The 27,073-nt window shown below is 39.9% G+C and overlaps 1 protein-coding gene across 2 annotated transcripts; it reads left to right on the top strand.

Annotated features, from left to right (window-relative positions):
- The first annotated feature begins 2,009 nt into the window (after nucleotides 1–2,009).
- On the top strand, nucleotides 2,010–26,027 carry PLA2G4F (phospholipase A2 group IVF). Of its 2 annotated transcripts, XM_041401898.1 has the most exons (20): nucleotides 2,010–2,767; nucleotides 7,066–7,138; nucleotides 8,471–8,607; nucleotides 9,849–9,977; nucleotides 11,424–11,464; nucleotides 12,048–12,090; nucleotides 13,284–13,350; nucleotides 13,648–13,817; nucleotides 15,484–15,597; nucleotides 15,968–16,005; nucleotides 16,940–17,075; nucleotides 17,800–17,936; nucleotides 18,964–19,186; nucleotides 19,722–19,836; nucleotides 20,937–21,074; nucleotides 21,548–21,655; nucleotides 22,550–22,744; nucleotides 23,075–23,241; nucleotides 24,292–24,478; nucleotides 25,126–26,027. In XM_041401898.1, exons 1-20 carry the CDS (start codon nucleotides 2,297–2,299, stop codon nucleotides 25,353–25,355), a joined length of 2,919 nt encoding a protein of 972 aa, XP_041257832.1. In that variant the 5' UTR covers nucleotides 2,010–2,296; the 3' UTR covers nucleotides 25,356–26,027. The 2 variants fall into 2 exon arrangements, with proteins under 2 accessions (XP_041257832.1, XP_041257841.1); XM_041401907.1 differs by lacking the exon at nucleotides 25,126–26,027 and having other exon boundaries at nucleotides 23,065–23,241; nucleotides 24,292–24,423.
- The last annotated feature ends 1,046 nt before the right edge of the window (nucleotides 26,028–27,073 follow it).

Here is a 27,073-nt window from a genome sequence, read left to right as displayed (position 1 = left end):
CCAGCAGGTTGGCCCCTAGCCTGTGCTGGTGCCTGGGGTTATTCTTCCCAAGTGCAGGACCCTGCATTTGCCTTTGTTGGATTTCAGACAGTTCTTCCCTGCCCATCTCTCCAGGCTGTTGAGGTCCTTCTCAAGAGCTGCACAGCCCTCTGGGGTATCAGCCACTCCTCCCAGCTTTGTGTCATCAGTGAGCTTGCTGAGGAGGCATCTGCTCCTTCATCCAAGTCGCTAGTGAATAAATTGAACAACTAAGTATATTGGTGTTTCTGGAGAAAACTAAAAAAATCCCTAACAAACACAAATCTTGTCCTTGCTTCCTTGATTGCATCCTTTCAGATTTTCACCTCTCTTCTACTTGTATACTGCATCTCAGCTCTCCTCTCAGTGCTGCTAATGCAACCAAAAGGGGCCCTTGTGACATCTACACACATCTTAAATAATATATAATGTAGTTGGTGATGATGTCATTTAATGCTTTCTGATAAAAACCCCCAAAACTGCAATGTACATACACATCTGCCTTTACCCCTGTGGGCATAAAAATCAAAGCAGAAGTAAAATTGCGAGGTGGGAGGCTTTCTTTGCCTCATCTTTTGATGTCTTTGTGCTTGCCTGTTTTCTTAATCTGATGGGAAATAAAACCAAGTAGTTTCTCTGGATATTAAGTTTGCTATTAAGACAACAGTGTCTGTGGATGGTTAAAACTGCACACAGACACTGCAAATGGATGATCTGTTGATTATGGAACAATTCTCAAGCATATGTTCTAAAGAGCTTTCAGTTTTTCTTGAGAGATTTAGGACAAATTCTGTAAAAGTGAGATCTCTGTGATGAGTGAGATTTCACTGGAAGAGGAGAGAGTGTCAGAAGGCAGGTAAGCTGAATTTATGTGCAATTGGGCACTCAGGACAAAGTAGAGGGTTTATGCACTGCCTGTAATAAACTAGAATAAGTGTGATTTCTCCATGCTACTGTACTGTGAGGTCACCTCAATTTTCTTGTAATTTATAGTCAAACTGTTCGATTAAATGTAAAAAAAAAAAAAAGCACACTTATGGTTCTACAATCTATTTGAAGAAAAATAAAACCTAATATGATAGTCATAGAATTATTTGGGTTGAAAGGAACCCTAAAGATATTTTAGATTCAACCCCCCAGGGTCCCAACCTGGCATTGATGAGGCATCCACAACTGCTGTAGGCAACCTGTTCCTCAGAATCTTCTAAGTAAAGAGTTTTTTCTTAATATCTATTCTAAGTTTACCCTCTTTAAAACTGTTCCCCCTTGTCCTGTCACTATCTGGTAGTGTAAAAAGTCACTCTCCCTCTTTAAAAGCCCACTTTAAATACTGGAAGGCTTTTATGAGGTGTCCCTGGAGCCTTTTATTCAGTCTGAACAGCCTCAGCTCTCTCAGCCTTTCATCATAGGAGTGGTGCTTCAGTCCTTCGCTGTCAGTGCAGTGGTGAGTAGAAAAGCAAAGAAATAGCTTTTTCAGCCCATGTCTGCTGTACCATTTAGTAGGACACGAGGGCTTTAGAGCAGCTGCTGGCTGTTTCACAATGGCATTGTTTGCTTTTTACTTCTGTGTTGACTCTTCATTCTGTGAATTCACCACCTAGTGCTGACTTGTTTGTGTTTGAAATGTCAGTTCTTTTATTAATTTTCTTAAATTCTAGCCTAGCGACTGACGCTAATGACAGGAAGTGATTAATGAATGGGACCTTGTTGAGAATGTGTCACATTCTCATGTTTGCATGGAGCTGATGACATGCTGCATTACTGGCTTTCATACATTTTCTGTCACTTGCATTGTTGTAACACTAAAGTTTGGTACTTGGTCTGCAATTCCAGTTTATAAATTTCAGCTCTTTGATAAAATGCTCCAGTGAGGCAACTGTCAGCAGCTGCTAATAAGCTAATCACTTTTAGTAAACTATTTCCTTCACTGCTTCATTATTTTTTAAGGTGTGATAGATTCTTACAAAAATCTGTCCTGTCTCTTGTAAAGTTTTTTGAGAACTTTTGGTGGAAGAATTAAGACTGTGTTACGTGGAAATGAAGAAAAAGGGGAGACTTCTGCAGGCTGCTCAGAGAGGGGAGATGTGGGGAGTTGATATTCCCTGAGGCATCTTATGGCAGACCAAACTGTGGTGTCTCTGCTCTGGCCTCCCTGAAACTGCTCTGAACAGCTACAGGCAGTGACAGACTTCGCTTTACTTCAGGCTTGTAAGATGGGATTTTTTTTCCTATTTAAAAGTACTGGTAGATTGTGCTGAAGCTCTGAAAAGGATATGAAATGGCCATAGTTGTACATCGGGTTGCTGGAACTCTCAAAATCTGGATTGGGGATTTAGGTGTCGCAGCTGGATCACAAAGTGGTGGCTCCTCCTGCCCAGCGCTTCCCTGTTTGGTGCTGCTTCGCTGTCCTTATCTTGCAGCAATATTGGAAAAACCTGCCAGCGAGGTTTTGAGCCGGCTTGTTTGGCAAGTGTGGGCCACACCTCCGCTTGTCCCGGCTGGAGCACAGCCCAGTCCTGCGCAAAACTTCGCACGAGCCCGCGGCAAGCCGCGCTTCGCAGCCGGGCGCCCGAGGACTCGCCTCGCTCTCTGGCTTTCCCTGTCAGATTTTCTGCAGAGACAGCAGGACATTTTCCCCATGTTCCATGAGGTGCTGCGGGGGCCATTTCCACCCAGAGTGCTGCCTTTTCTGGCAGCAGTGCTTTTCCAAAGGAAGGAGAGAAAAGAGACTGGGTTCTGTCACTGGCGGGTAAGAGACATCGTGGTGCTGGCTCGGAGATGGCATTCCTTGGCTGATGTGCTCAGGGGTGACTTCCTGTTGCTGCGAGCATGGAAAACCTGTCCTGCACTTCTGCAGGAAGGAAAAAGTTTATTGTTATCCACACTTTTCTCTTAATGATCATGTAAATGGAGATTTCAGGCTTTTATTGAATTTAGGGTCTGCCTGAGGAAATCCAGAGCGGATCTGTGTTTCCTTAGGTTTTGGGGAGCAGAATTGAGCTGATGTCAAGTACTTTTTTGTGGGGAGAGTCCAGAATACTGTACTTTTCATCAGTGGAGACGAAATCATGCTTATGTATTTTCTTGCCAAATAACCTTGACTACAGTTGCCTTCTGTTCTGCTTTCTATCTTACCTTACAGGGATTAATGGTCTCACTTAGACAAAGACTAATGATGGCTTCAGCTCCTGTTCATAATGCAGTGCAACCACAACAGATAAAATGGTTTTGAGGTGTTTGTCCTTTAAATAGAATGAAATAATTTCATTGTATAAGATGGTTAGGCTAATAACTTCAATTTTGAATTAAGCTAAATGTTTATGAAGGACCTTTTGAGTGGAGAATTTGATCTATAAGCTGATCACACTTGTCCTATCCTATCACACCAACCCCTCAATATACAACTTAAAACTGAGGTGACCATTAATTGTCACAAGACAACTTGCTGCTTGTATCGCTTTCTGCACTTCTGCTTGCTGTGTGATAGAAATAAACTTGTTGACTTTTTAATATTATTGTTTAGTACTTAGGAGATCAGGTTAGAAGAGGCTCATGTTAACCTCCATTAACCTGTAAAACAATACATTTTCCCTCAGATGCTTGCTATTTAAATTTTAGAAAGATTAACATTACTTAAAATTTTGCTGGCTGTAGGAAGAGATTTTAGTATTGACTAATTGGTAGCAATTGAGCAAATGGGTGGGGCAGCAGATCATCCGTTTGGGTTTGTAGGTAAATTTAACACAATCAGACTGCTTTAATTTTCCAGAGTTTAGCATTGGATTCACTTCTAAAGGCAAACAACAATAACCTGACAGTGAACCTGGTGTTTGCCACTGCTGTTGTGTTCCTGAGCTGCTGGCACTGCTCATGTCCTGGCTAACTATAAATCCTGCCTGCCAGAAGACCATGGCTCTTAGGGCTGGGTCTGTGAGTCTCCTGAGGGAGGAGGGACAGTGCAAGGGGTGCCCAGGAAAGGCAGGGATTTGCCTTGGTCTTTAAAAGCAAGCTTGTGACTCTTAGGCCACAAAGAAGGGAATGATGTGCAGCAGTGTTTCTTTGGGAGTAGGAACAAGATGGGGAGAAACTGCTCCTTTGGTAAACTGGACATTTCTTTGAGCCGCCTAATTTTCCCAATAGCTGTGAACACAAAATGTGTCTTAGAAGGTGTCTTTCTATTTGCTATGACAGCATTTTTGTGATCAATCTGGCAGGCTTATGATGAGTCCTCTGCCTGCACTGAGAGCTGTGGGGTGGATCCCAGCACTTACTGCCCACTGTATAAAGGCAGGTGTCCTGGACTATGTGAAAGTAAAGATTACTGGGTCCTACAGCTGGGATGACTTGTTCTGCAGTCACTTCCAGCTGCATCAGCATCTTCAGTTTAGACCAAAGGTACAGACAGTTTGCAAAGTTAAGTTTGTGAAAATTCAGCCTTGTGCCTTCATTTTAGGATTTGAAGGGGGCTTTTGTTTTTTTGCTTCAGATGCACTCCTGACCTCTGGAAAAGCAGTGATTCTGAAAACCACTGAAAAGCAAAGCAGAAGTTAGCTGCTTGCATCAGTCACATACATTGGTAGGCTGCCATGCAGAGTGCTACAGGCAGAGCTGTCATCAGTATTTGTTGCCCATTTCCCATATGGATTTCTTGTCTGCCTTTTCCTTGATCATTCAGATAGGGCATATCTGATACTCCCATGCTTCATTACTCTGCAAGCTCACCTGCAGCATGCTATGACCTTGCTGTGCCTTTGCTAAAAGATAAGTAAAAGAGGCATATGAGGAGGTTCTGGCATAACTGATTGCACAGGCTTGAGAGCACAGTGATATTTCTGTTGAGTTGTACGCCCTTAAATTATGATCTGGATGTGGAAAATATTCCCTCAGCTGTGTAATGATTGGCTGTAATTTGAAGGTGTTAGAGACCTTTGGAAAGGACTTTTGAACATGTAAGTACATTGACAGATGGTGTGCAATAAAAGAAGGATGGGTTATCTTCATGGTGCTCTGTGCTTGCTCTCATAGTGTCTGATTTCCAGGCAACAGCCATGCTATGTGAATAAAGACTGCTTTCACAGCCATGGGGTGTGATTATGTAGCTTCATGTCTCAACAAACAGAGGAGTTGCAGGAACTTTAGGAAGCTGGTGAGAGTAACATATACAATCAGGAATTTCTATCAGTAATCTATGCTCCAAGTTGATGAAGTAGAAAGGTGGTCAGCCTTTGCCTGAGAAACTAGTGTCAGGGACTGAATAAAAGAAAGGTGATTAGGAAAGGTTTAAAGATGGAAGAAACTAGCATCTGAAGGGTGGAAGTCATGGTGAAATTCGCTGTGAAGGCATGTCTTGTTCACAGAAACAAATAAAGGAAAGAATATCTTCAACATGTCATTTCTGCGAATAAGTGTCTTTAAGATTAGTAACAGCATAACTGAAGTTTATTTGCACAAGTTTAATTTAGTACCTGCATGTGAGAAATCTTAGGTGACTCATGTAGTTTTTGCTCTTTGCTTGTTGGTCAGGATGGATGGTGCTTGCTTAATTCAAAAATGTTCAGTATACTGTGTATGCCTTGGTTTTATTGTGTTGTTCAAACCCTGTTTTGCAAAAGCTGGCAGGTATCCCTAAAAGATGAAAAATAAGGAAGACCCACCAAGAATGTGACTGCTTAACAAACAGTATAATTCCATTTATCAGATAAGGAACACTCAAGAAGAGTTTAACAGTTCAGGATTCACTGGTTTCTGTGAGATCCAACTCAGTGATATGTAGGCCCTACATTTTCATGGAATATTTCAAGAATCATAGAATTGAAGACTGGTTTGGATTGGAAGGGACCTTAAAGGTCATCTTGCTCCAACCAGCCTGCCATGGCTAGGGGCACCTTCCACTAGACCAGGTTTCTCAGAGCTCCTGCCTGGCCTTGAACACTTCCAGGACAGGAATGGGCATTCACAGCTTCTCTGGGGAACCTCTTCCAGTGCCTCATTTGTCAATCTGCAGTATTTTTTTGTAAGTAATGATCTTGTTGAATTTAATACTTAGCATATCTAAAATTAAACTCTGGTCTCAAGCAAACCATGTTGAAAATTGTGAATGTGAAGTAATGCCCATTTGTGAAAAGCATTTTGAAAATGTGATTTAAGAATAGGACAAGTTCTTAGCTGGCCAGGATTGTGTCATAACTGATGAAAATGAGGCAATATCTCATTCTGTTCCTGAGGCTTACACAATTACTTCTGTGCAGTCTCTGTACTAAATCACCTCAAGCAGTTCTCTCTTGTTCCCTGCCCTCCCCCACTTCTCCTTCATGATATTCTAGGATCTAGTCAGACTTTTTTTTCCCACTTCACATGCTGGCATTTAGATACTAATATTACTTTCCAAAAATAGTCTCCCAGAAGCTTTCAAGAGTAAGGATTACATTTTTATCTGTGCTGGTGAAGTGACCTGAATGTTTAGAATGCTGACACCAGTTAGCAGTCCACAATGAAAATGAATTTGAGTTTTGTCTTTTCTAACTCAAACTGCCATGAGGTGTTTTGGCAAGCATTTTTTTTTCCTCATTGTAAATACTGTGTGCCTTTTATGACTTTAGACCCTGCTCTTCAGATTCTTGCCACGTCTGCTTTTACTCATGCATTCATTTGCCCTTGGCCAGTGCTCTTGAACTAGCTGTCATGAATGTGTTTGAGCAGCTTTAGCACCTGTTTCTCACTCAGCAAGAATGTACTAACAAAGCAATTAAAAACTGATCTATAATTAGAGGAATCCCTAAATAAGGGGATTTTCTTACTTTCTGAAGTCCATGAGGAGTTACCCTAAGACATTGCTCTTGCATTGCCAAAAGGGAATTGAGTTTCCTTCTAGGCTCCTTTAGTTGTCCTCCAGGGCACTGAAAGTGCTGTGTGTGTTCCCAAACTGATTTGCTAATAGCTCAGTTTGGGCTGGTTGGTTCTGATCCATTTCTCTGGTCTAATACTGGTGTGGTTACAGAGCAGGCATTGCAAGTGAGCTAAATGATGAGCTTGTTTCTCTCTTTTCAGTGGGAAAAGCACCCTTACTACAACCTAACAGTAAAAGTCCTCCGAGCCAGAAACATCAAGGGTACAGATGTGTGTAAGTATTTACTCAAGGCATTATGAAAACATGTTGGTTCCTTGGTGCAGGCCTCCAGCACAGAGAGCATTGTTAAGGCAGCCTCTTATCTACATACGCTTCATTGCCTTTATGTCTCAACAAAAGCTCCTCATGTAAAGCATTATATATATAGTATAATGTATATTTATACTATATTGTATAGTGTATCTATGATATAGTATATCTGTATTTCAAAAGCTTTATGTGAGACCCATCTGCAGATTGAGCAGCTGCAGCTGTTCTTTCTTTGCAGAAACAAGATCAAGTAATCCTGGTACTGTTTTGCTTCCCTGCTCCTTTACCCGCTCTACTGTGGCCAATTCTGTATTCCTTTCTCTGGATTCAGCCTTCTGGGTATGGCAAGTTTCACCCTTGCTCCTGCTGAGTAGTCTTCCTGAAATTGGAAGCAGAAATCTTTAATTCTAGCTTTCAAATGTTTACTTTCTCAGTTGTAGTAGTGCTTTATTTGATGTACCTGCTATTTATTTGTCATTGCAGACTTTAAAGGAAGCAGGTGGTTGACTGCTTCCAAGATAAACTGCTTTTAATCTGTTCCTGGTTTTGATAGCATGGTATATATTCCCTCCCTGTGTAAAGATCTCATGGCTGTTTGGGACATTTGGATCTTTAAAACTCATTTATATTAAATTACTCCAGATTAAATCAAGTAAGATAGTCTGCCTTAAGTTTATATCTGGCATCCAGCATTGAACTACTGGGAGTGCCAAATAGCTGTTCAGGGAACAGAAAAACCTCCTGAGAGGTTGAGGGCTAGAATCGTGTTGTGAAGAGTTCTTTTCTATGGCCTGGAGTGAAGAGTGGTCCCCATACTTGAATTGTTGAAGGGGCCCTAAATGGAAGAAGGAAGGGCTCTGAGACAATAATTTGTTTTCAGGAAATGGAAGCAGCCCAGCTCCTGGCCTGTCTAAACAAGGGTTCAGCAGGAGTGGATGTTGTCTCCTTGGACTTTTATTAGGCTTAGGCTCTTTGATGCCTAGGGATAGGAGAAGAGGCAATAGGCCTAGTATCAGCAGTAATCTTTTTTTTAAAGTTGATTTTCCTAATTTTAAATACTAGCCTTTTTTTAAGGGCTTTATGATTTTGGTGAATCAGAAAAAAGAAATATAGGCACCTAACAATCAATTTGCTTCTGTTTGAAGACATTTACTTCATTAAAGACTTTTGCTTTAGAAGTCCAGCCTTAAATTTACACTTTTCTATGATGCAATGAGAACTAGAAAATGAGGAGCTTATGGGAAAGAGTATGTTTGACTAAAGCTTTTCTGGTGCCTGTCTTGCTCTCTGCTGCAGTGTCCAAGGCAGACTGCTATGTGGAACTAAAGCTGCCCACTGCATCTCCCAGTGTCTCCCGAACTCAGGTTGTTGACAACTCTGAGAACCCAGAATGGAATGAAACTTTCCAGTATCGGATCCATAGCGCTGTCAAGGTAAGGACACACTGTGGAGTGGGTTGGACTACTTGTATTTTTGTACTGGCTTGCTTTTGATACTTCATTCAAAACCAAGGGTTCTTTATTACCCTCAAAATTAGTGCTGCTTGTAAGGTGTCAGTTGTCTTCAGTGGTACAAAAAGCTGTACCAAAACTGCTGTGTTTAATTGCTCTCTCAAGTAAATTGCAGCTAGAACTTTCCATAAGCATCCTTGTGATGCATCTCAGGAAAGGGAAGTTATGGCACTACCTGGTGGAATTAAAGGAAATTCCTTGATCAAGCAGGATTTGATGTTTGCTCCTTCTTTCACAGGAACTAAATTTCTACTCACTGCCACGTAGTTCATTCAGTTATGTTCTGCCATCAGTTCTGATGATTGAGAAAACCAAATTCAAACTCTTGGGTAGAGACTGTGCATCTACTCTCTGTGTAGGTCCTAATACAGTGTTTAACAGTCTTCAGATTGTCAGCATTCATTCTCAAAGCAGACACTGATGGTAGGGGGAAGGAAACTGTACTTTAAAAGATCAGTTTTAGTGGGGCACTATTGCTTTGAATAACATCCCAGGCTTTGGAATAAGGTGTCTATTAACAAGAAATAACCCACCTCACCTTTCCACAGTGGTTGGTGACAAATGTGGAATGGTAATTGACTTGACTGGTAAGAAAATGGAAAGCTAAACTTTAGAGTGTGGGATCTTTTTCTTTCCCTCCGGGCTCATGAGACCTCAGCCTGGTTTCTGCTGGAGACTGCCACCAAAATTCCAAGTTCAGTCTTGTCTCCTTGAGAACTAGTTGCTGCAAGGCTATTATTTGGATGCCATATGTCCTCACTGTATCTGTTTCAGTTTCTCATGAATTTACCATCTCTGAGACAGTGCTGAGCAGGAAGTGATTGGTCCCTATAGCATCCTGGACTAAATCATCATGAAAGAGTGGAAATTGCTGTTGCTTCCTTGGGCAGCAGGAGCTGGTGGAGAGCACTGCCACATGAGTTCAGCTGGGGCCTCCCTCTAAGTGGGAAGCTGAGAAAATACTTTAGCTAAATGGTGTCAACTAGGAGAATCTTTTGCTTAACTATGCTGTAAGCCCTGCTGAAAATACTGAATTTTCCTTAGGACTGGAAAGGGGAAGGGTATTGATTAATGGACCCAAAGCGTCCATTGTATGCAGTTCCCCAGGTTTGTCAGTGTTTCTTCCCCTTCATCTTAGGCTGTTTGTTTCTTTCTGCTTTTAGAATATTCTGGAGCTGACCCTCTATGATAAGGATGTCCTTGTCAGTGATGAGCTCACCTCTGTCATCTTCGACGTGGGGGGCATGAGGCTGGGGGAGCCCCTGCTGCGCACCTTCAGCCTGGACCCCGAGGTGAGCTCCTGCTCAGCTCAGCCCTGCACGGAGCTGCCAGGGCCTGCTGGCTGGCTCACCTGTGTGGAGAGCCAGAAGGGAGAAATCAATCAACTGCTGATGACAGCTCGTGTGGTTTTGCTGTCAACTGAGATGTTTCCAAGTTCTCTAGTAACTTTGTTTGTGTGTTTTCCACAGTCTTTGGGATGCCCCAGGGATTACTGCTGTCTTTCAGGAATGTTAAAGCATCTTTAAACGGAATTAGTTTTTTGTGAGACTTAGAGGAACATAAACTGGTTTTAAAATGAAAGGCATTTGCCTTTAATCATTGTAGGGGCTGTCTTATTTAGTTTGTCATCATCTGCAAAAAACAAGTTTATTTCTGCAAATGTTACCTGTATATCTGATAAGTCAAAAGCCTAAGATAAGTTTTACCTCTCTATATCTGATAAGTCAAAAGCCTAAGAGAAGTTTATTTTCTCTGGATTATGTTCAGTACATTTAACCTCTGCTTCATGTAGATGGTATTGGTGATCAGCTGCTCTCAAAAGCAGCTGTTTACCTGTTTATGGACTTAGAAGACAGCCTGTTTTACGTGTGTGAAAGCCACATCACCAGACTGATCTATTTTGTAATGCCACAAACACATTGCTACAATAGGTCTGGATTAAAGGTGAGCTAATGATGTGTTTTCTTGAGAAATTGGGCTTCAGTGCTGTTGGTGTGGTCAAAAGCTGGCTAACTGGTGTGCAGTTCACAGGGAGGTGTTGGGCAATGCCACAGGCACTCCAAATCATTCATGATCATGGGAAGAGGCTTAGGAATTCCATTGCTCCCAGTAGGTCTATCCATTTGCTGAATGCTTAAGTTATCTTGATCTGTAATTAAGAGACTGGAAATTTCAACTTCAGCCAAGAAAATTACCCAAAACAACTTCTAGTTGTTAGTTTAAAAGCTGTGCTAGGTCTGGTATCAAATATTTGCTGTATGCTATGGGAGGAGAAAAGACTTTGGCTGGAACAAAATCTGTAGAGGACAAAGACAGCAAGGAGCTAAGGGTGCAAGCTGCTGAAATAAGAAATGGGAAGAAGCCCAAAGCCTCATATAGAAGCTGTTTGCAGAGATGATGTTGCAGTGGTTCTTGAGCCAGAGGAGGTTTTTTCGCTAATTAGCAGAGTAATGGATCTGAGAGACAACTCTCACTTCTGTGCACTTGCGCCTTCAAATGTAGATGTGTCTGGTCATACAGGACTTGTCCAGCAGAAGAGGAATATTTAAAGGCTAAAGGCTACATTTAACGATTTCAAAAATTTACTGGAGCTTTTCTAAAAGGAACAAACCCAGTTATTTTAACAGGAAGTTACTGTTACTATGTAACAGGAGAAAAGCTTAATCTCTTGGAAAAAATGTCTTTTAATTATATATTCAGGATTAAGGGTCACCAATATCCAACTTTTATTTTCAAAGGCTAATGAAGAGCTGGATGTAGAGTTTTTCTTGGAGAAATGGTGAGTCTTACCTGAAGAGCTGATTGCACTTGTGCTCTGCAGATCTGTTATCAGTTGTTTTTTCTGTGCAGGGATAGTCTTGCTCATAAAAAGGATAATACTTGATAGTTCTCTGTGGTGATTGAGCTGGCCCACTAATGCCTGGCCAAAATTATCCTTAATACTTCAGTCACCAAAATTTTGGGGGTAAAAAAGAAATAAAATTTTGCTGGACTTCATGGGACATAACTAATCCAGAAAGTGTTCACTTATTTGGGGGTGGAAAGTTTCAGTTAACCTTACAAAATACACAAATGTATGCTTTATTATCTGGTAGTATTATCTAAGTTCAGCTTTTCTCTAGGTTATCAAAATAATTGGGATGGGGAGATCCTATAGCACATGCTTATATTTGCAGACAATTTTTTTTCAATTTGTCCAAGCCTCCATTATTTTGTGAAGGGAAATATACTTGCTGTTTCCCTGGATCTCCCACACTGAGGAACTTTTCATCCCACTGCTTATTCAGCCAACTAGTTTGTAAAGTAGGATGAAGCAAAATTAAAACCAGTTGTCATTTGCAATAAACCTCTTGCTTTCACAGCTCAGATGCCCCTACAGAAGTATTGACCAATGGAGTCCTTGTGGTGAGTACATGGAAACCAGAATCATGTGTGCTGTGATTTACTCCGCAAGATAAGTTCCTTGTAGAAAGAGGAGAAGGATTTTTGAGTATTACAGTCCTACTTCCAAATAGCTCCTATTCTCTCCAAGATCTACCTCTCTCTTTTTGAATTTGTTGATTTAAAAATCTTCCTCAATTTTTGAGCTTGATGCCAACTTACAGAAAGCTGCAGTTTTTTGTTTGGAGGTGTTTGTTTCTTTGCTTTTTCCCTGTAAGGTTGCCATAAAAGTTGTAAAAAATGTCTTTAGCAGGCAAGTGAGTCTTGAAGGTTGTACTGTGTTTTCTAAGTTAGATGCTGTCCAGGAAGAGTCCCTCTTCTTGCTTTGACACGTATTATTTCTAAGCTTTTATCAATGCCGTTATTAAGTAGGGGATCACTCCCTGTGGTTTTGGGTTAATCAGTCTAAGAAAATCAGTGTGCTATACATTAAAAATAAGTGTTACTACCTCTTTGCTCCCTTGAAAGAAGGGACTGGAGTCATGGATTTTTTTATAAGGAGAGAAGGATTATGGTTGAAATTATTGTTGAAATGTAGAGTTTTAACTTCTTTTCCCCCTGAAAAGTTGGTGGCATTTAACAGCACAGTTCTGAAAACTATTTCATAGGAAGGAACCTTTTGTGTTCTAATTTCCCTCAGCAAGTCAGTCTTAATTCAAGCAGTGGACTAGTTTCATATCTTTTAGGGAAATTGTGTCAAAATCAATCTCTCATCTACTGTCCTAGAGGGTAAGCTGATGGCTGAATGGTGTGAGAGACTAAATTTCATGAGGACATAGACAAGCTGGGACAGAAATTTATGAAGTGCTTGCTTGGATCTGAACAGGTTCTGAATTGGTACTTGTACATACCTCTAAAAAAGGTAAAAAAGCCAGAAAAACCCCAGGTGTTCATAACATGTAACTGTGAAGTACTGGTTGTAAAAAAACCCAGTTCTTGGAATAGAAAGGATGGTTTTTATTTTGAAACAACATCTAATAATCCTGTCCTATTGAAACAAAATTTGGTCTTTATTTGAAATAACAAAACAATGCCTTGTGGTTTTTTTTGACAGTTTGCAACTGTAAGCCTACAACTAATATAGTAGGTGAATTAAACTTCAAACAAAGAAGTGAACTAACAATTGTGTGACCAGAGCTGGTTTCTTTTTTTCACAGGCTCATCCTTGCTTGTGTCTGCAAGGCACTGTCAACAAAGAGGAAAACGCAAAGGAGAAACAGCAAGGTAGGGCTGCCGGGAGAGTTTAAGTCAGGACAACTCTTGAACGTGTTTGTTCCTTGAGAGAGAGGAGAGCTTGATTCTCCATCTATACAATGCAGTTTAATTTACTGACTACAAAATTGGCTGTTAAAGTAATTTTTGCTTTTATTTTCAATAATTAATAATATTGGGTATTTTCTACTGGGTACCCCACAATAGAGTTTTCACTTGTGTTTTCATGGTCTCAGCTACTCTTAATACTTAGTACTTGATTTTCAACAAGTGGCCCCTGTGGTCTAAACTTCTTTTTCTAATGCACAGGATGCTGTGAAGTCAAGGTGTCTGTCCCAGGGGCATATCAAAAGCAGTTGTCTATTCCTTGGACACCAGACAATGAGAAGGATTCTGGAACCTCATTTATCTTTCATGTGGATAAAGAAATGTGTCCAGAACTGCAAGTGGAGTTGCAGCAAACCATATCTGTCCTACAGGTAAGCATCCATGATGATTCCATAAAGCTTACAGAGAGATAAGTTTTCCTCTATTGTTGACTTTTTTTTTTTTTTTTTTTTTTTTTTTTTTTTTTTTAATGTCAGATTGTGCATTGGATCTTTGTTGTGTAAGGAGCTGAAATTACCTTAAGAGTCTATGCTCCCCAAAGATTTAACATCTGTTCAAACACAGCGATTAAGAAAATGTTACTCTGTACATGCTTGCTACATGTAGTCATCTTCACTTTCACCTTTTGAGATATTCTGTAGGAACTCTTTTCTATTAGAAACTTGTAGATCAGTTGCAGAGGTTTATTTAGCTTTGTCTTTTACTTTGCAGTTTCTCCAGGTAGTGACTGAATATTCATTCTCCAAAAATGAGAGCAAGGAAACTCTTTATTCTGTGGTGTTTTTTATCCCAGCAAGCAATTGAGTAGCACGATTGCAAATGATGATCTTGGCTACTGTAGAGGCAGCTGTGGAGAAGAGAACACAAAGAAGGATGTGGAAGAACAGCTTTGCCAGGGGGTTTGTTAGGCAGCAAACATGAGCTGAACAGAGAGACCTGGGCTTGAGTGATCAAAAACTCAGAGCCAGGCAAGCAGAAAACACTGTAGAGGTCAACTGTGGAGATTGCCCCAGGTGGGGAACCTCTGCCCACCAGCTCTGGTGGCTAGCAGAACATACTCCTTCATCAAGTGGCACAGACCACAGAAGTCTTCACTCTGACCTTTTCTCTCTTATCAGGTGTGAGAGAGTGCCAGGAACGTTGTAGTGTTGCTTGCCCTATGCCTAAATGCATGTTGTTTGCCCCTGTTAGGAAGAGGACAGTGAGCTTAGGGGGACATAGGCCTCAGGACAGCAGTTGTTGGTCAGAAGACGCCTGTGAAGGCTGTGGGTGGTTCCTGGCCTGACTTCAGCTCTTGGTGTGAGAAGGGTGCCAGCCTGGTTTTTCTCCAAGGTGTGGTCTCCTCCCGAGGGCTGAGCCCTGTGGTTGGTGTGTGGGCTCCAGCCCACCTGGAGGCTTGTGTGACCCTCTGAAGTGAGGGGTTTTTAATATGCCTCTTTACATTTAGGAATCTGCACACAGCTCTGTGTTATGAGATCTTGCCATTTGCTACATGACAGAAAACCCAAATATTTCCTGGCAAGCTTTAGTTCTCTCTGCTTTTAATTTTTTTTTTTTTTTAAATTACATACTGCCTTATTTCTTATTTTGTGGTATTTTTGATGTATGTGTAATGCTGCTGCCTTTTTTTGGTATCTTTTCCAAATCTTGCTTGGAAGATGGAATACAAATTTGTTTGTGTGTTTTCTGACACATGCCAGAATAAAACTATTTTGGCGGAAATTTTGTACTTAAAGATTTTTGAATTATGGCAGACAGGTATATTAAAAAAACCACTAATAACAATAAACAAAACATCCCTAAAACGAAACCAAACAACAACAACAACAAAGAAACTGTTTGAGTGAATGAAATACCCCTGCAAAGACTTGCCAAGTAAAAAGCAGAGTGCCCTCAAAAAGCTTTAGACATTTGGTAATAATATTTGGTAAATATTTAGCTATAGTGATATTAAGAATTGTTTGCTGTTTCAATTTATAAAAGTAATTTTTTAAAACTTTTTTCTGTGACTCTCACATAAGATTTTGTTTTTATTAGGATGGTGTGAACCCTGATATTGAAAAGCACACTACAGTTCTGGGACTGGGGACTGTACCAGTTAATTCCCTTCCTATTGGAGAAAAAGTTGATAGAATAATTTCTTTGGGAGAGGTAATGTCAATATTTTGCTCTTGCTTTAATATGCATGAGATAACCTTTTCCTCCATTGCCTCTAGGTGTTTGGAAAGTTAGGCAACATGTGACTGATTCTCAGGAGTGCTGTTTTCTCGGATGTCTTAGAATGAAGTAATGAGATTACTCAGTGCAGTTCTTCCTAATGTGTTTTCATGGTCGGGTCTTGCAAAATGAAGTATAAAGTTCATCACTTTCTGAAGAAAAAAGTATTTTCAGGCTGTGAAAGAAAAGTATTAGAGGAGGGAAAAAGCAAGACACTTCCAGAGGAAATAATTCGTAACTTCTATTTTGTAGTTCCACCTGTGTAATTGCTGTCAACTTCAATATGTGTTCTCTCTTTTCACAGGGAAAAAGTTTGGATATGAGTTTGAAAACTGAAGAGAGGTGAGTGGGAACCCCACTGGAAAATCAGGAAAGGTCATTATTGTCATATAAAGGAACTGAGTGACTCTCCTTGCTGTTCTGGGGAGGTCTGTTCACTCCATTGATCTCTTGGGATAGATTAAAGAAAAATATATTTGATAGGGTTTTTTTATCATTTTCTGGGGGCTGTGACTCTTTACTTTGCAGATATTATCTATTGGTTGATGTCAATCCTGCTGACACTTGTACAAATTTTGTGTTCCTAACCCTTAAATGTAAAATAGCTATTGATGTACATATTAAGTAGTTTTGTCATGCACAGGTATACCAGAATATATGAAATGATGTAATGAGAGATAGGAAAGCACATATATGTGTGAAGGGTTTGAACTATAAAATGGACGAAGGCTGCAAGAAAGGAGTAAAAAGGGCAAAAAAACCCCAGAAAACCGAGAAGTTGGCTTGTAAGTTGATAGGGTCATTTGGTATCCAGTCATCAGCTGAAGATCTTGCTCCTGTTTTAGAGCTTCATAACAAGTTCATTGGTATTCAGTTGCCTCCTGCCTCTTAAGTTCAGAATCTTCTGTTTTAAAATCCCTCTTCCCCTCATTTCTTGTTCATGTTGATACAGTGATGTCAGTTGCTTCTCTTACAATCTTCTTCACAAAGAAGAATCTTACGAAGAATCTTTTCTTCCTTTGTGAAATCCCTGAAGCTTAATCTCAGTACTGTTTGACAGAAGTTTTGAATTTAAATATTAAAGGAGAATTACAATATGGAGAATTTAATTTTTAATTCCAAAAGCTGTTGTACAAAATAACTGATGTATACACTAAAATTTCACCTGGACCAGTTCAGATCTGCACCTAGGTTGTGTGTTCACAAAAATTGCATTTCCATACTGATTACAAATCCTCCAAAATGTCAATGTTTTTTAACTTAACTTCTATTTCAGCTCTTGGGATCTTGATATACGTCTGGGGTTTGATCTCTGTAAAGAGGAGAGAGAATTTTTGGACAAAAGGAAGAAAGTAGTTTCTGAGGCACTGAAGAAGACTCTTCACTTAAAAGAATCCCCTCCAAAAGATGAGGTATTGAGCACAGTCCTGTAGTGAGACTGTAAAACCCTTTGGGCTTGGTTGATAATTAGGCAATGTAGGAATCCTTGCTTGTAACTAACAAAAAACATGGTTTGCATTCACTATGGTGTGAGACAGATCCCTGGTACATTTCAGTTCTGAAGTCTAAATGTTTTTATATTTCTTAAACTTTGAGGGATGTGTGCATGTTTTGGGACACAAATGTTGGAATTTCAGAATGTATGCACTGTACTGGAATTCTTCGGCTTTGGGCTTGGAATTGTGATGGAAAATTTTGTTTCAGAATGTTTAAAATGAAACTCACATAACAGGAATAGATTCTTAATTGCTTATTTGAGGAAACTTACATTTACATATCCTAATACCTTGCTCAGTGGTATTTGGCTACTGTTACAAGACTAATTGCCTCTTACATGTGTATTGTATGAAGGTAAATGTGTGATAATATACATAGCAATTTCAGTAAGTGACTGTCCCTAAGATGACCGTGCTATGCTTTATAGTAAGCAATATATTTCAATTACAAAATAGAGAAAGAAGTTCAGCTTGGAATCAACCCAAAATTGTAATGTAGATAGAAATAAATGTTTATGTCTCTATTTTATATCTCTATTTTTTATCTTCTATTTGTTGTTCAAATGAGACTGCAGTGGGGTTAGTTCTGTGATTTATTGGCCAAGCCTGTGGTTGTGACTCCTGAGTTTGCTGTCTGCAGGTTCCAGTCGTGGCGGTGCTGGGCTCTGGAGGTGGGATGAGAGCACTGACATCCCTCTATGGCAGCCTTGCTGGGCTGCAGCAGCTGGGCCTTCTGGATGCTGCAACGTACCTCTGTGGCATTTCTGGCTCCACTTGGTAAGCTACATGCAGTTTTGATTCAGAAACATAGAGGTGAAATGGTAGTGTTGATGCAAAATAAGACCAAAATTTCATTTGTGCCATCTGTAGGCAGACAGCAAATCAAGTATTTTACCAGTTTTCATCTGTGAGTTCTTTAGGGGATCCTGAACAGTGTAAGAGATCCAGCATTGTGTCCAACCCATAAGCTACTGGCTAAAACTATGAATCTGCTGCTTGTGCAAGTTTGACAGTTTATGAATTACATGAATAAAACTGCTGTGTAGTACCTCAGAGCACTGACTTAAAAACCTTCCTCATTCCCCTGCTTTGCCAAGAAGATAACTGAGGTGGTGCAAGTCTCTGGAAACATGTTCATGCAGACCACTAGGTCATCACCTTCCAGAATGGCACAGAGGCTGAAGAGAGGCATAGCACTGTCTTGCACTATTTCAGCAATGTGCTGAAATATTAGACGTGGCTAGAATGTTTCAGTCGCTCAGTTCTTCGAGTCTGTGGTGAAGTCTTGCCTTGTTTTTGTGAACTTATTTCACAGAGAAGTTGTGCAACCTGACAGTGTAATTCTTCCTTCCAAGCTTTGTGTGTTAAATTAACTCCTCTGTACCTAGTTCTCCTGCCCCATTTGGTTCAGAGACACTCCCAAACAAATGTGTATAGATAGTGGTCCAAACTAGCTTCTCCTTCAGCCAGACCTGTCTTCTGGTAAAGGCCATGGCACCCTTGCCATCAGCCAGTATATCATGGTTGTTTTTTTCTGGAGTTAACATACGTTTATGGGCTGGTTCATGGGTGCTAGCATAGGATGCTTGGAACATCTCTGGAAGGCAGGTTAACAATCAGAACAAAGATGTCCTATAGGTGTCAGGGTTTTCATCACAATTTAGCATTTAGAGATCTTTTATTTATGGGTTCTTCACTCTTGTAGCTAGACTTCTCAAGTGCTGCAGCACTAATTACAACTAGCTAAAATTTTTGTTTACAGAAAGGCCTTTATTACTGATGACATTAATAAAAGCATTTTCAGGTGTTTATCAACACTGTATCGAGACCCTGACTGGTCACAGAAAGACCTTCAAGATGCAATCAGCAGAGCTCAGGACGCTGTGTCCAGCAGCAAAGCAGGGGCATTTTCCCCAGAACGACTGAAATACTATTTCCAGGAGCTGAATGCAATGGAGATCACTGGACGGAAGGTTTCCTTTACAGATTTGTGGGGCCTCATTGTGGAATATTTCCTACAACAAGAGGTAAAAGTATTAGTGTTCTGCTGTTTGTTTTTAAGTGGGAACTCTAGTGAGCCGTGTATTTAGAGTCGAGAAACTAATTACTCTCCACCTCTGTTTAGGCAGTGCTGTGGAATAAACATAGAATCTTCTGTAGTAAAGAATTTTTGATTCATATGGATCAGTGTTACAGAAAAACGCAGTGTTTATTTGGAATGACTGTTATTAAAATAACAGCTTGTGTACTGAGCAGGTTAAGCCTGGCAGAATGATATTGATTTTGCAGAACAGAGTTATTGTGCGGAGTTATTTTCTATGTAATTGAGATTGAAAATCAGAGGGATAGCTAGTTTATTATTAACATTAAATATTCTAAATACAGAGCTGCAGAAATATTTTGGACAAATCTAACCACATACTTGGACAGTGAAGAGGAAAAGGGACTTTGAATTACTAGTATTGTTGATCAGAAATGCTAAGCAACAGCTACCAATTATCAAACTGTGGGTACAGAATTTACCTGACTTAAGTGGGCTCCTCCTTCCTTGCTTGTGACCAGGAAGATTCATCAAAGCTGTCTGATCAGCAAGCAGCAGTGAAATGGGCCCAGAACCCTTATCCTATCTATGCAGCTGTGAATGTGAGACCTAATATGAGCAGTGGAGACTTTGCAGGTATGAACATATAAATGTATTTTTGTTTGTTGAAATCCACACATTTATTTCATATATCCAGCTGTTTGGGCTGTGAGCAGCTGATAACAGGAAATGCAGCTCAAGCAGCAGTTGGTAGTGCAAGAGGCAATCAGAAACCGATTGACAAGGTATTATCGTCCTGATAGCAAATGTCTTCTTTGTGGCTAAAACAGAGAAATGAGATTCAGAACTGTTGGCCACTCTACATGTTTTGCTAGGAACTGCCTGAAATTTTCAGGAGATGAGAAGGTTCCTGTAATACATGTGTCTCTGTCTGAATCAAAGAATGAGGCCTTGGTGATAAGGAAACCACTTTGTTTTAGTGGTCTGAGTTCTTACAGTAAAAATATGAAGACTAGTCTATGAAGACCAGTACATTACTTCAAATATGATGCAACAAGTGGGGATGGATGAGTGAGACAGGAGCACAAATGCTTGTGTCCATCTGTGCACCACGAGGGGACCTGTCTGTTTTATTCTGAGGAGTGTGTGTGTATGGCAGTGAATTCAATTTGGTCAAACCTGCCAGAGTTCAAGAAGGATTTGGATAATGCTTGCAGATGCATGCTTTGTGTTTTGTCAGGTTGATCTGTGCAGGCCCAGGAGTTGGACTGGATGATCCTTATTTTTCAACTCTTTGTAGAAATCTTTCAAGCATGAGGAGGCACTTTGGAAAGCACACAGTGAAGTCTAATGCAGTGGGTTAACTGAGTTTTCAAGCCATTACTGCAGTAATTCCTGGGAGATAGTTCATAGTGCAAGGAAAAGCTGAGAAAAATAGTGTGGCTTCCATTTTGGATGGAAAAGGGAGCCATCAAAACTTTTTTAAATTAAAAGTAAAATAGGGAGATTATTTCTGTAGCAACAAAGTCAAGATGGAGCAAGATGGAATGAAAGCTTTCACAAGAGTTTTTATTAATTATATGTACATAGAAATTAGAGCAGAGGGGCAGAGAAATCCATAATGATTGTGAAAGGTGGGGGGAGAGTCCCTTCTGTCTGCCCTGTGTGAACAGAGATCAGTATTTTCACTCATGTTTACTCTGAGATGAGTAAATATCCTGTTGGCTTGTTCTTAGAATGGTGTGAGTTCACTCCCTATGAAGTTGGATTTCGCAAATATGGAGCTTTTGTTCGAACGGAGAATTTTGACAGCGAGTTCTTCATGGGACGGCTTGTCCAGAAACATCCAGAGCCCAGGATTTGTTTTCTACAAGGTATGATCTTATGATAATGATTAAATTATCATATAAGGAGATGGAAAGGAACTTTGCTACTCTGGGGACTTAGGAACTCAAGTCCATGCCTTTTTTCCCTTCCAAAGGACTTGAAGAAGTGAAACATGTCGATTTTTCTCCAGAGCTTTAGGTTCATAGCTGGTTCATAGTATTACAGTCTGATGTCCTGAGTCTGCAAGATGACTCTTATAGCTGCCTGTCAAAAATATCTACTGTCAGTCTTCCTGTTCTCTTACTGACTTTTTCGTGCTTTTCTCTTGGAAAATTTTCTGCATTATATTGTAAGATCATAATTTCTCACATGATTAACACCAAGGTTTTCACTCAAACTGTTAGAATAGTAAGGAATCAAGTGACAGCCCTCTCCCATGAAAAATGTCGAGGGAATTATAGGTCTTTTGGTTCCATGAAAAACCTTTTGAGTGTTAAATTCTTCTGCATTTCTCCTGCAGGAATGTGGGGCAGTGCCTTTGCTGCAAGCTTGGATGATATCTGCCTGAAGGTGGTTGGTATAGGACTGAGCTTTCTAGATTCTTTCAAAGATGTTATCAAAGTTGTAGGTAAGAACATACATAAAAATAGTTGGATTTTTCAAAAGATGGATGATTTTGTAGTGATCACAAATAATATCATAGAAAAATGTGCTGTATGTAGTTTTCAAGATTAGCACAAAGGGTGGATTGGAACACATCTCTTATTGTGTGTTATTCCCTTTGATCACTCTTATAGTGAAGAGAAATTGTTTCTTTAGTATACTTCCTCTTCTTTTGAAAAGGATTTTTATCTGACTTCGACTAAAATTTGGGCTAGGTCTGGGAGCTGTCTTAAACACATATTAAAGTGCAGGCATCATAAACCTGAGAAGAGGAAGAATAGAAGCTGGATTGCTAAGCAGGAGATGGAAAAAAGAGGCTTTCACTTTCCCCCATGGTCTGCTTTTTGTAGTATTGGAAAGCTGGTTGTATGCTTATTTATTGACCTCCATTTTTTCATTACAGTAAGAAGTGTTTTAGAGGCTGGGACTTGTTCTTGTGCATAGTTATGGCCTTGTAGTAACTAGTGTATGAAGAGATTTTTTTTTTTCCTCTGCCTTTCCAGCCCTGGTTCCCAGCACACCCCGCCCTTTTTGTTTTGTGTAGTTATAAATGCTACTGTGTGTGGTTGACTGATGTCTTATGTGACAGAAGTGGTTGTCACTTGGTAACAAGGGTTTCTTTGTGTGGGTTTGAAATTAATATGGACAATGCTTTATGAGTAAAACTTTTCCCATTAAACAGGGCTAGTAAATCACCCACCTATGGAATATGCATTGCATTTAAATTTCATTACAATACCCTTATTAGAGGACAAATCCAGCCTTAGGACCACTGGTTAAATATGGTGCAAAAAGGCCTGATTGAAATGTTAGAGCTGGCACTTTGTGCATGCTCTGCATCCTTCTGTGACTTCTGCAGATGACTGCCGAAGATTCCATTTCCGAGACCCAGCACGGCTGAAGACCCGCTTGGTTACACCTGGGGGACCGCTGCTACAAGTTTTTCAGGATTTCTTCAAGTCCCGCGTCACATGTGGAGAAACCTTCAATTTCATGAAGGGATTGTATCTTCACAAAGATTATGTTAACATCAAGAAATTTGTGACTTGGAGAGGTAAAGGAGTTTATGTGTATCTGACTATCACAAAATATTAACACACTATATAATATCCCAATGGAACATAAGTGAGCTTGACTTTGTTCTGCTGAAGCCAGGGAATGTATCCCTTCTTACACCATAGCAAAAATTTTAATCCACTGTATTTGTTCTGTCATATAAGGCAAGCTGATCATCAGACATTATAGGTCTGTCTTAGATGAAAGTGCATGTTGGAATGTCTTTTGTCTTCTTGTAACACTAATATATGAGCTTTGTCTATTTCTTCTGCCAATATGTGTGTAATGAATCAATATAGTTACTTGTGTTGCTTGGAGTGTCTTACAGGTACTCACCTGGATGCATTTCCCAACCAGCTGACTCCCATGGAAGAGAGCTTGTATTTAGTGGATGGTGGCTTTTCCATCAACTCTCCCTTTCCTTTGGTACTTCAGCCAGAGAGGGATGTGGATGTTATCTTGTCATTCAATTTTTCCTGGGAAGCTCCATTTGAGGTAAGTGAGGTAGCTGAGCATTATTACATGAACGTAAAAACACAGAATCATACATAGCAGCAGATTAGTTGAAGCTGAATACAAACACTAATCAACAAATGAAAAGAAATCCTTTGAAGGAATTTCAAAAAGTCTTTCCTGGAATCACAGAATGGTTTGGGTTGGAAGAGACATTAAGGGTCATCTCATTTGAACCCTCCTGCCATGGGCAGGGACGCTTTCCACCAAACTGGTTTGCTTAAAGTCCTGTCCACCCTGGCCTGGAACACTTCCAGGGGTGGGGAGTCCACAGCTTCTCTGGGCAACCTGTGCCAGTGTCTCACCACCTTCACAGTGGATTTCTTCCAGATATCTAATCTCAATCTACCATCCTTCAGATTAGGGCTGTTTCCCCCTTGTCCTGTCACTACATGCCCTTGTGAAAAGTCATTCTCCATCTCCTGTAAACCTCCTTTAGTACTGAAGGGTCACCCTGGTGCCTTCTTTTCTCCAGGATGAACAGCCCCACTCTCTTGGCCTGTCTTCCTGTGAGAAGACATTTCAAACATTATTTTGCTATGCTTTTTCCTGTGAAGGTCATGAGAAAATAGAAAGTTGATGACTGTAAGAAGATTCAAAAATTTTCAGAAGCCTAAACAGATTGTTAAGTAAAATAAGACTATTTGTTTGGCCTGTAAGATGATTGCTACTTAGATATGTGCCTCTAAAGAAAGAGTGACTATTGGTGATTTTCTTCATGGAAGCAAGTTATTTTCTGTACATACAAGTGTTCATTATTAAGTGCAGAAAAGTCAAGGTGAATAGATTTGGAGTAGGAAAGCATAAAAAGTTTCAGCTGCAATCTGTTGTTATTTGTTGCAGTTCTGCTCTTCATTCTTCTATATTACCAGCTAGAGAAATTATTTCTGCTGATTTGAAACCGAGCTTCTGTCACTTCTTTTATTTTTCTTTTTTTAAATGCAAGTCTCTTTCCCTTTGAGGATTGCTATTAGATGATCTTAGAAGTGTTGCTGGTGCTCTATTGCAATTATCTTTTTCCTCTGATAACAGGTTTTAGAGCTGACTCAGAAATACTGTGAGGAGCGGGACATTCCTTTTCCAAAAATCAAATTTAGTGAGGAAGATGAAAGGAAGCCAAAAGAGTGTTACATGTTTGTGGATGACAATAATCCAAAGGCTCCCATTGTACTCCATTTCCCACTGGTGAATGACACCTTCCAGAAATACAAAGCTCCAGGTAAGCAAGCTGCATCTTAAAGCACTCTTCTAACAATTCTTTGGGTGTGCTGATGGGGAAAATTCAGTGAGGTCAATGTTCCTCTTTTGATTCTTCTTAATATTACTCTGTAATTGTTAAATTGTAATTTACTTTTAAGGCAGAATCAGTTTCCACTAGTTTTTTAAGGGCAGAATGAGAGAAGAGGCTCACAACACCCTTTCCCCCACAAAAGTGTTTGCAGTAAACTACTTTGATGTTCATCTTTTAAGGCTGGTATTTAAATTTAAGGGTCAAGGTACTCCTAGGGCCTGTTCAACTTGAGGTTTTTCTTTCATTTTTGTGTAGAGCAGCACTTCCAGGGAGAACTGAGCTTTATATTCCTTATTTTGAGCATAATAATCAAAGATGAACTTAACAATTTATCACAATGGAAATGTATTTTAGTACTGTATTTTGGATCGAAGTGGAAATAGAAAGGAAATACTTTGCCCCTTCAGTTTTCATATATTTTGGAAGGAGCTGATATCTCTGAGGAGGAGCTTTGGGGAAAAAGTTAAGTTTCAACAGAATTATCTCTGATATCCTCCTAGCAGAATTGAACTAAAATGATTCTACCACAGCAGAGGGTTTTTGTGATTTTTTTTCTTCTTTCTTTCTTGCTGCAGGAGTTGAACGTGAGTCAGAGGAAGAGAAATCCTTTGGTGACTTTATCATTGAGTCAAAAGATTCCCCTTACCGTACCCTGAACTTCACCTTTGAGCCATATGATTTCAGCAGGTTAGTGGAAGTGAATCGCTACAATGTTCTGAACAACAAGGACAGTCTCCTCAAAACCCTAAACTTGGCTCTGCAAAGGAGGAAGTTGAAGAAAGTCACCAATAAATCAAATACATGAGTGGTTTCCAAGGCTGAGGATACAGAGAGGCTGCAGTGTACAGAAGCTGTGAGGTTCAAGACAGAACACTGATAGTGAATAGCTGGAAACTCTCTTCCTGGAGAGGAGCAGTACACCTGACACTGAAAACTCATTCCAGGTCACGTCTCTGATGAAAACCCAAGGGATGTACAGTACAACATGGATGTTGCTTCCTCGTGTGGGGAAGAGTGAGGAATTACCCAGCTCGGTATCTCAAATCACAGTGGCTGATTCCAGATTGTTTGAGAGGTCTATACAAACTGTTCAGGCATCTGGAGAATAATCTTCCATACTATACTGAGGGATGCACCTCCTTTTGTCAGAGGTGTGTTGGTGTTTGAGGAAACAGATTCCTTCTGTACTTTTATCTCTTGCTTTAGAACCTCCCTTCAGGAACTTTTACAATTTATATCATCTTAAGAATAACTGTACAGATAAAAATGACACACGAGAGAGGAAATGTCTCCTCTTGCTTTCACCTTGCTACTGGCTGATGCCTATGTGCTTTCAAGACTAAACTGTCATTGCCTGCTTCCCATTTTGCCATTCATGGTTTCAGTTTCCTTCCTACCCTTCTCAAGGATTTTAATGGCTTTTATTCTCCCAGAAATTCTATACAGATTATCTTATTTTGGTAAAAAAATTTGTTTGGTAAACAAGGAAATAAATGTCTTTTATATTTAACAATAAAAACACATTGTGGGATTTTGTTACTACTTCCTATAGTTTGATCATCATGAGATGATGAAACTATGATGAAAATGCCATGTCTCAGCTTTCTCTTTCTGTGTAAGAGGAAGGAAGGCTCCTTTGAAGGGTTTGAATTAGATGTTTTTTCCTTACTCTTCAGCTTATAATTCAACCGGACCTTTGTTGAAGGAATTTTTGTGTCTATGTGTTTTAGAAACATCAATAGTCAAGGTAGGTACACCTTATGAATGTGAATTAATAAAACAATGTAAGATGCTGCTGTGCTGTGGGATGGGATTCACCTCACTTTGCATAAAGCCCAGAGAAAAGTACTGAGTTATGCAGTTGGAAAATATGTCATGCAGAACAGTGGCAAACAAGCACTTTTATGGCTTTTTACACTTTTACACTTTTTAGCCCTTACTTTTATGGCTTTTACACTGAGCTGAATGTACCAATTCTGGATTTAAAACTGAGGACAGGAGGTTTGTCCTATGAAATGATGTAAGGGCTTGTAGATGAGTATGGTTCTTAATACATTTTTTAGGTGTTTCTCTTTTAATAGGTATTAGTTTTGCTGACATATTCTTCACAGTTTTTCTTAAGTTCACTTGTCAGAGACATCTAGGCTGATAGCTTGCAGGTGAAAATCAGGAGCTAAGAAAGAAAACCTTGTATTTATTTTTTACTCCAGACCACCTAATCAAGGGCAGGATGAGAAAGATAATACCAGTTACTTCCTAAAGAATCTTTAAAAAGTGGAAAACCTATTTCAACTGAGAGATTGAAAGTGACCAAATTTCCAAGGTCAAGAACTGTGGTTTTTTGCTATCTTAGTAGGAGCTGGAAGTTGTGCTGGTGAATTCAACTGACTCACACTGAAATCACAATCACCTTGCTTTAATTATCCCTACAACTGAATAATTTTAAAAAGAGTTTCTAAAAACTTGGTTTTAAGTTGGCCTAAGTGAATTAACCAGGTACTTCAGCCTCTGATCTGATGAGCT

Source organism: Onychostruthus taczanowskii, unplaced genomic scaffold (genome assembly GCF_017590055.1).
Source record: "Onychostruthus taczanowskii isolate IOZ18803 unplaced genomic scaffold, ASM1759005v1 scaffold1, whole genome shotgun sequence".
Lineage (NCBI taxonomy): Eukaryota > Metazoa > Chordata > Aves > Passeriformes > Passeridae > Onychostruthus > Onychostruthus taczanowskii.
This window is presented reverse-complemented; position numbering and strand designations above follow the sequence as displayed.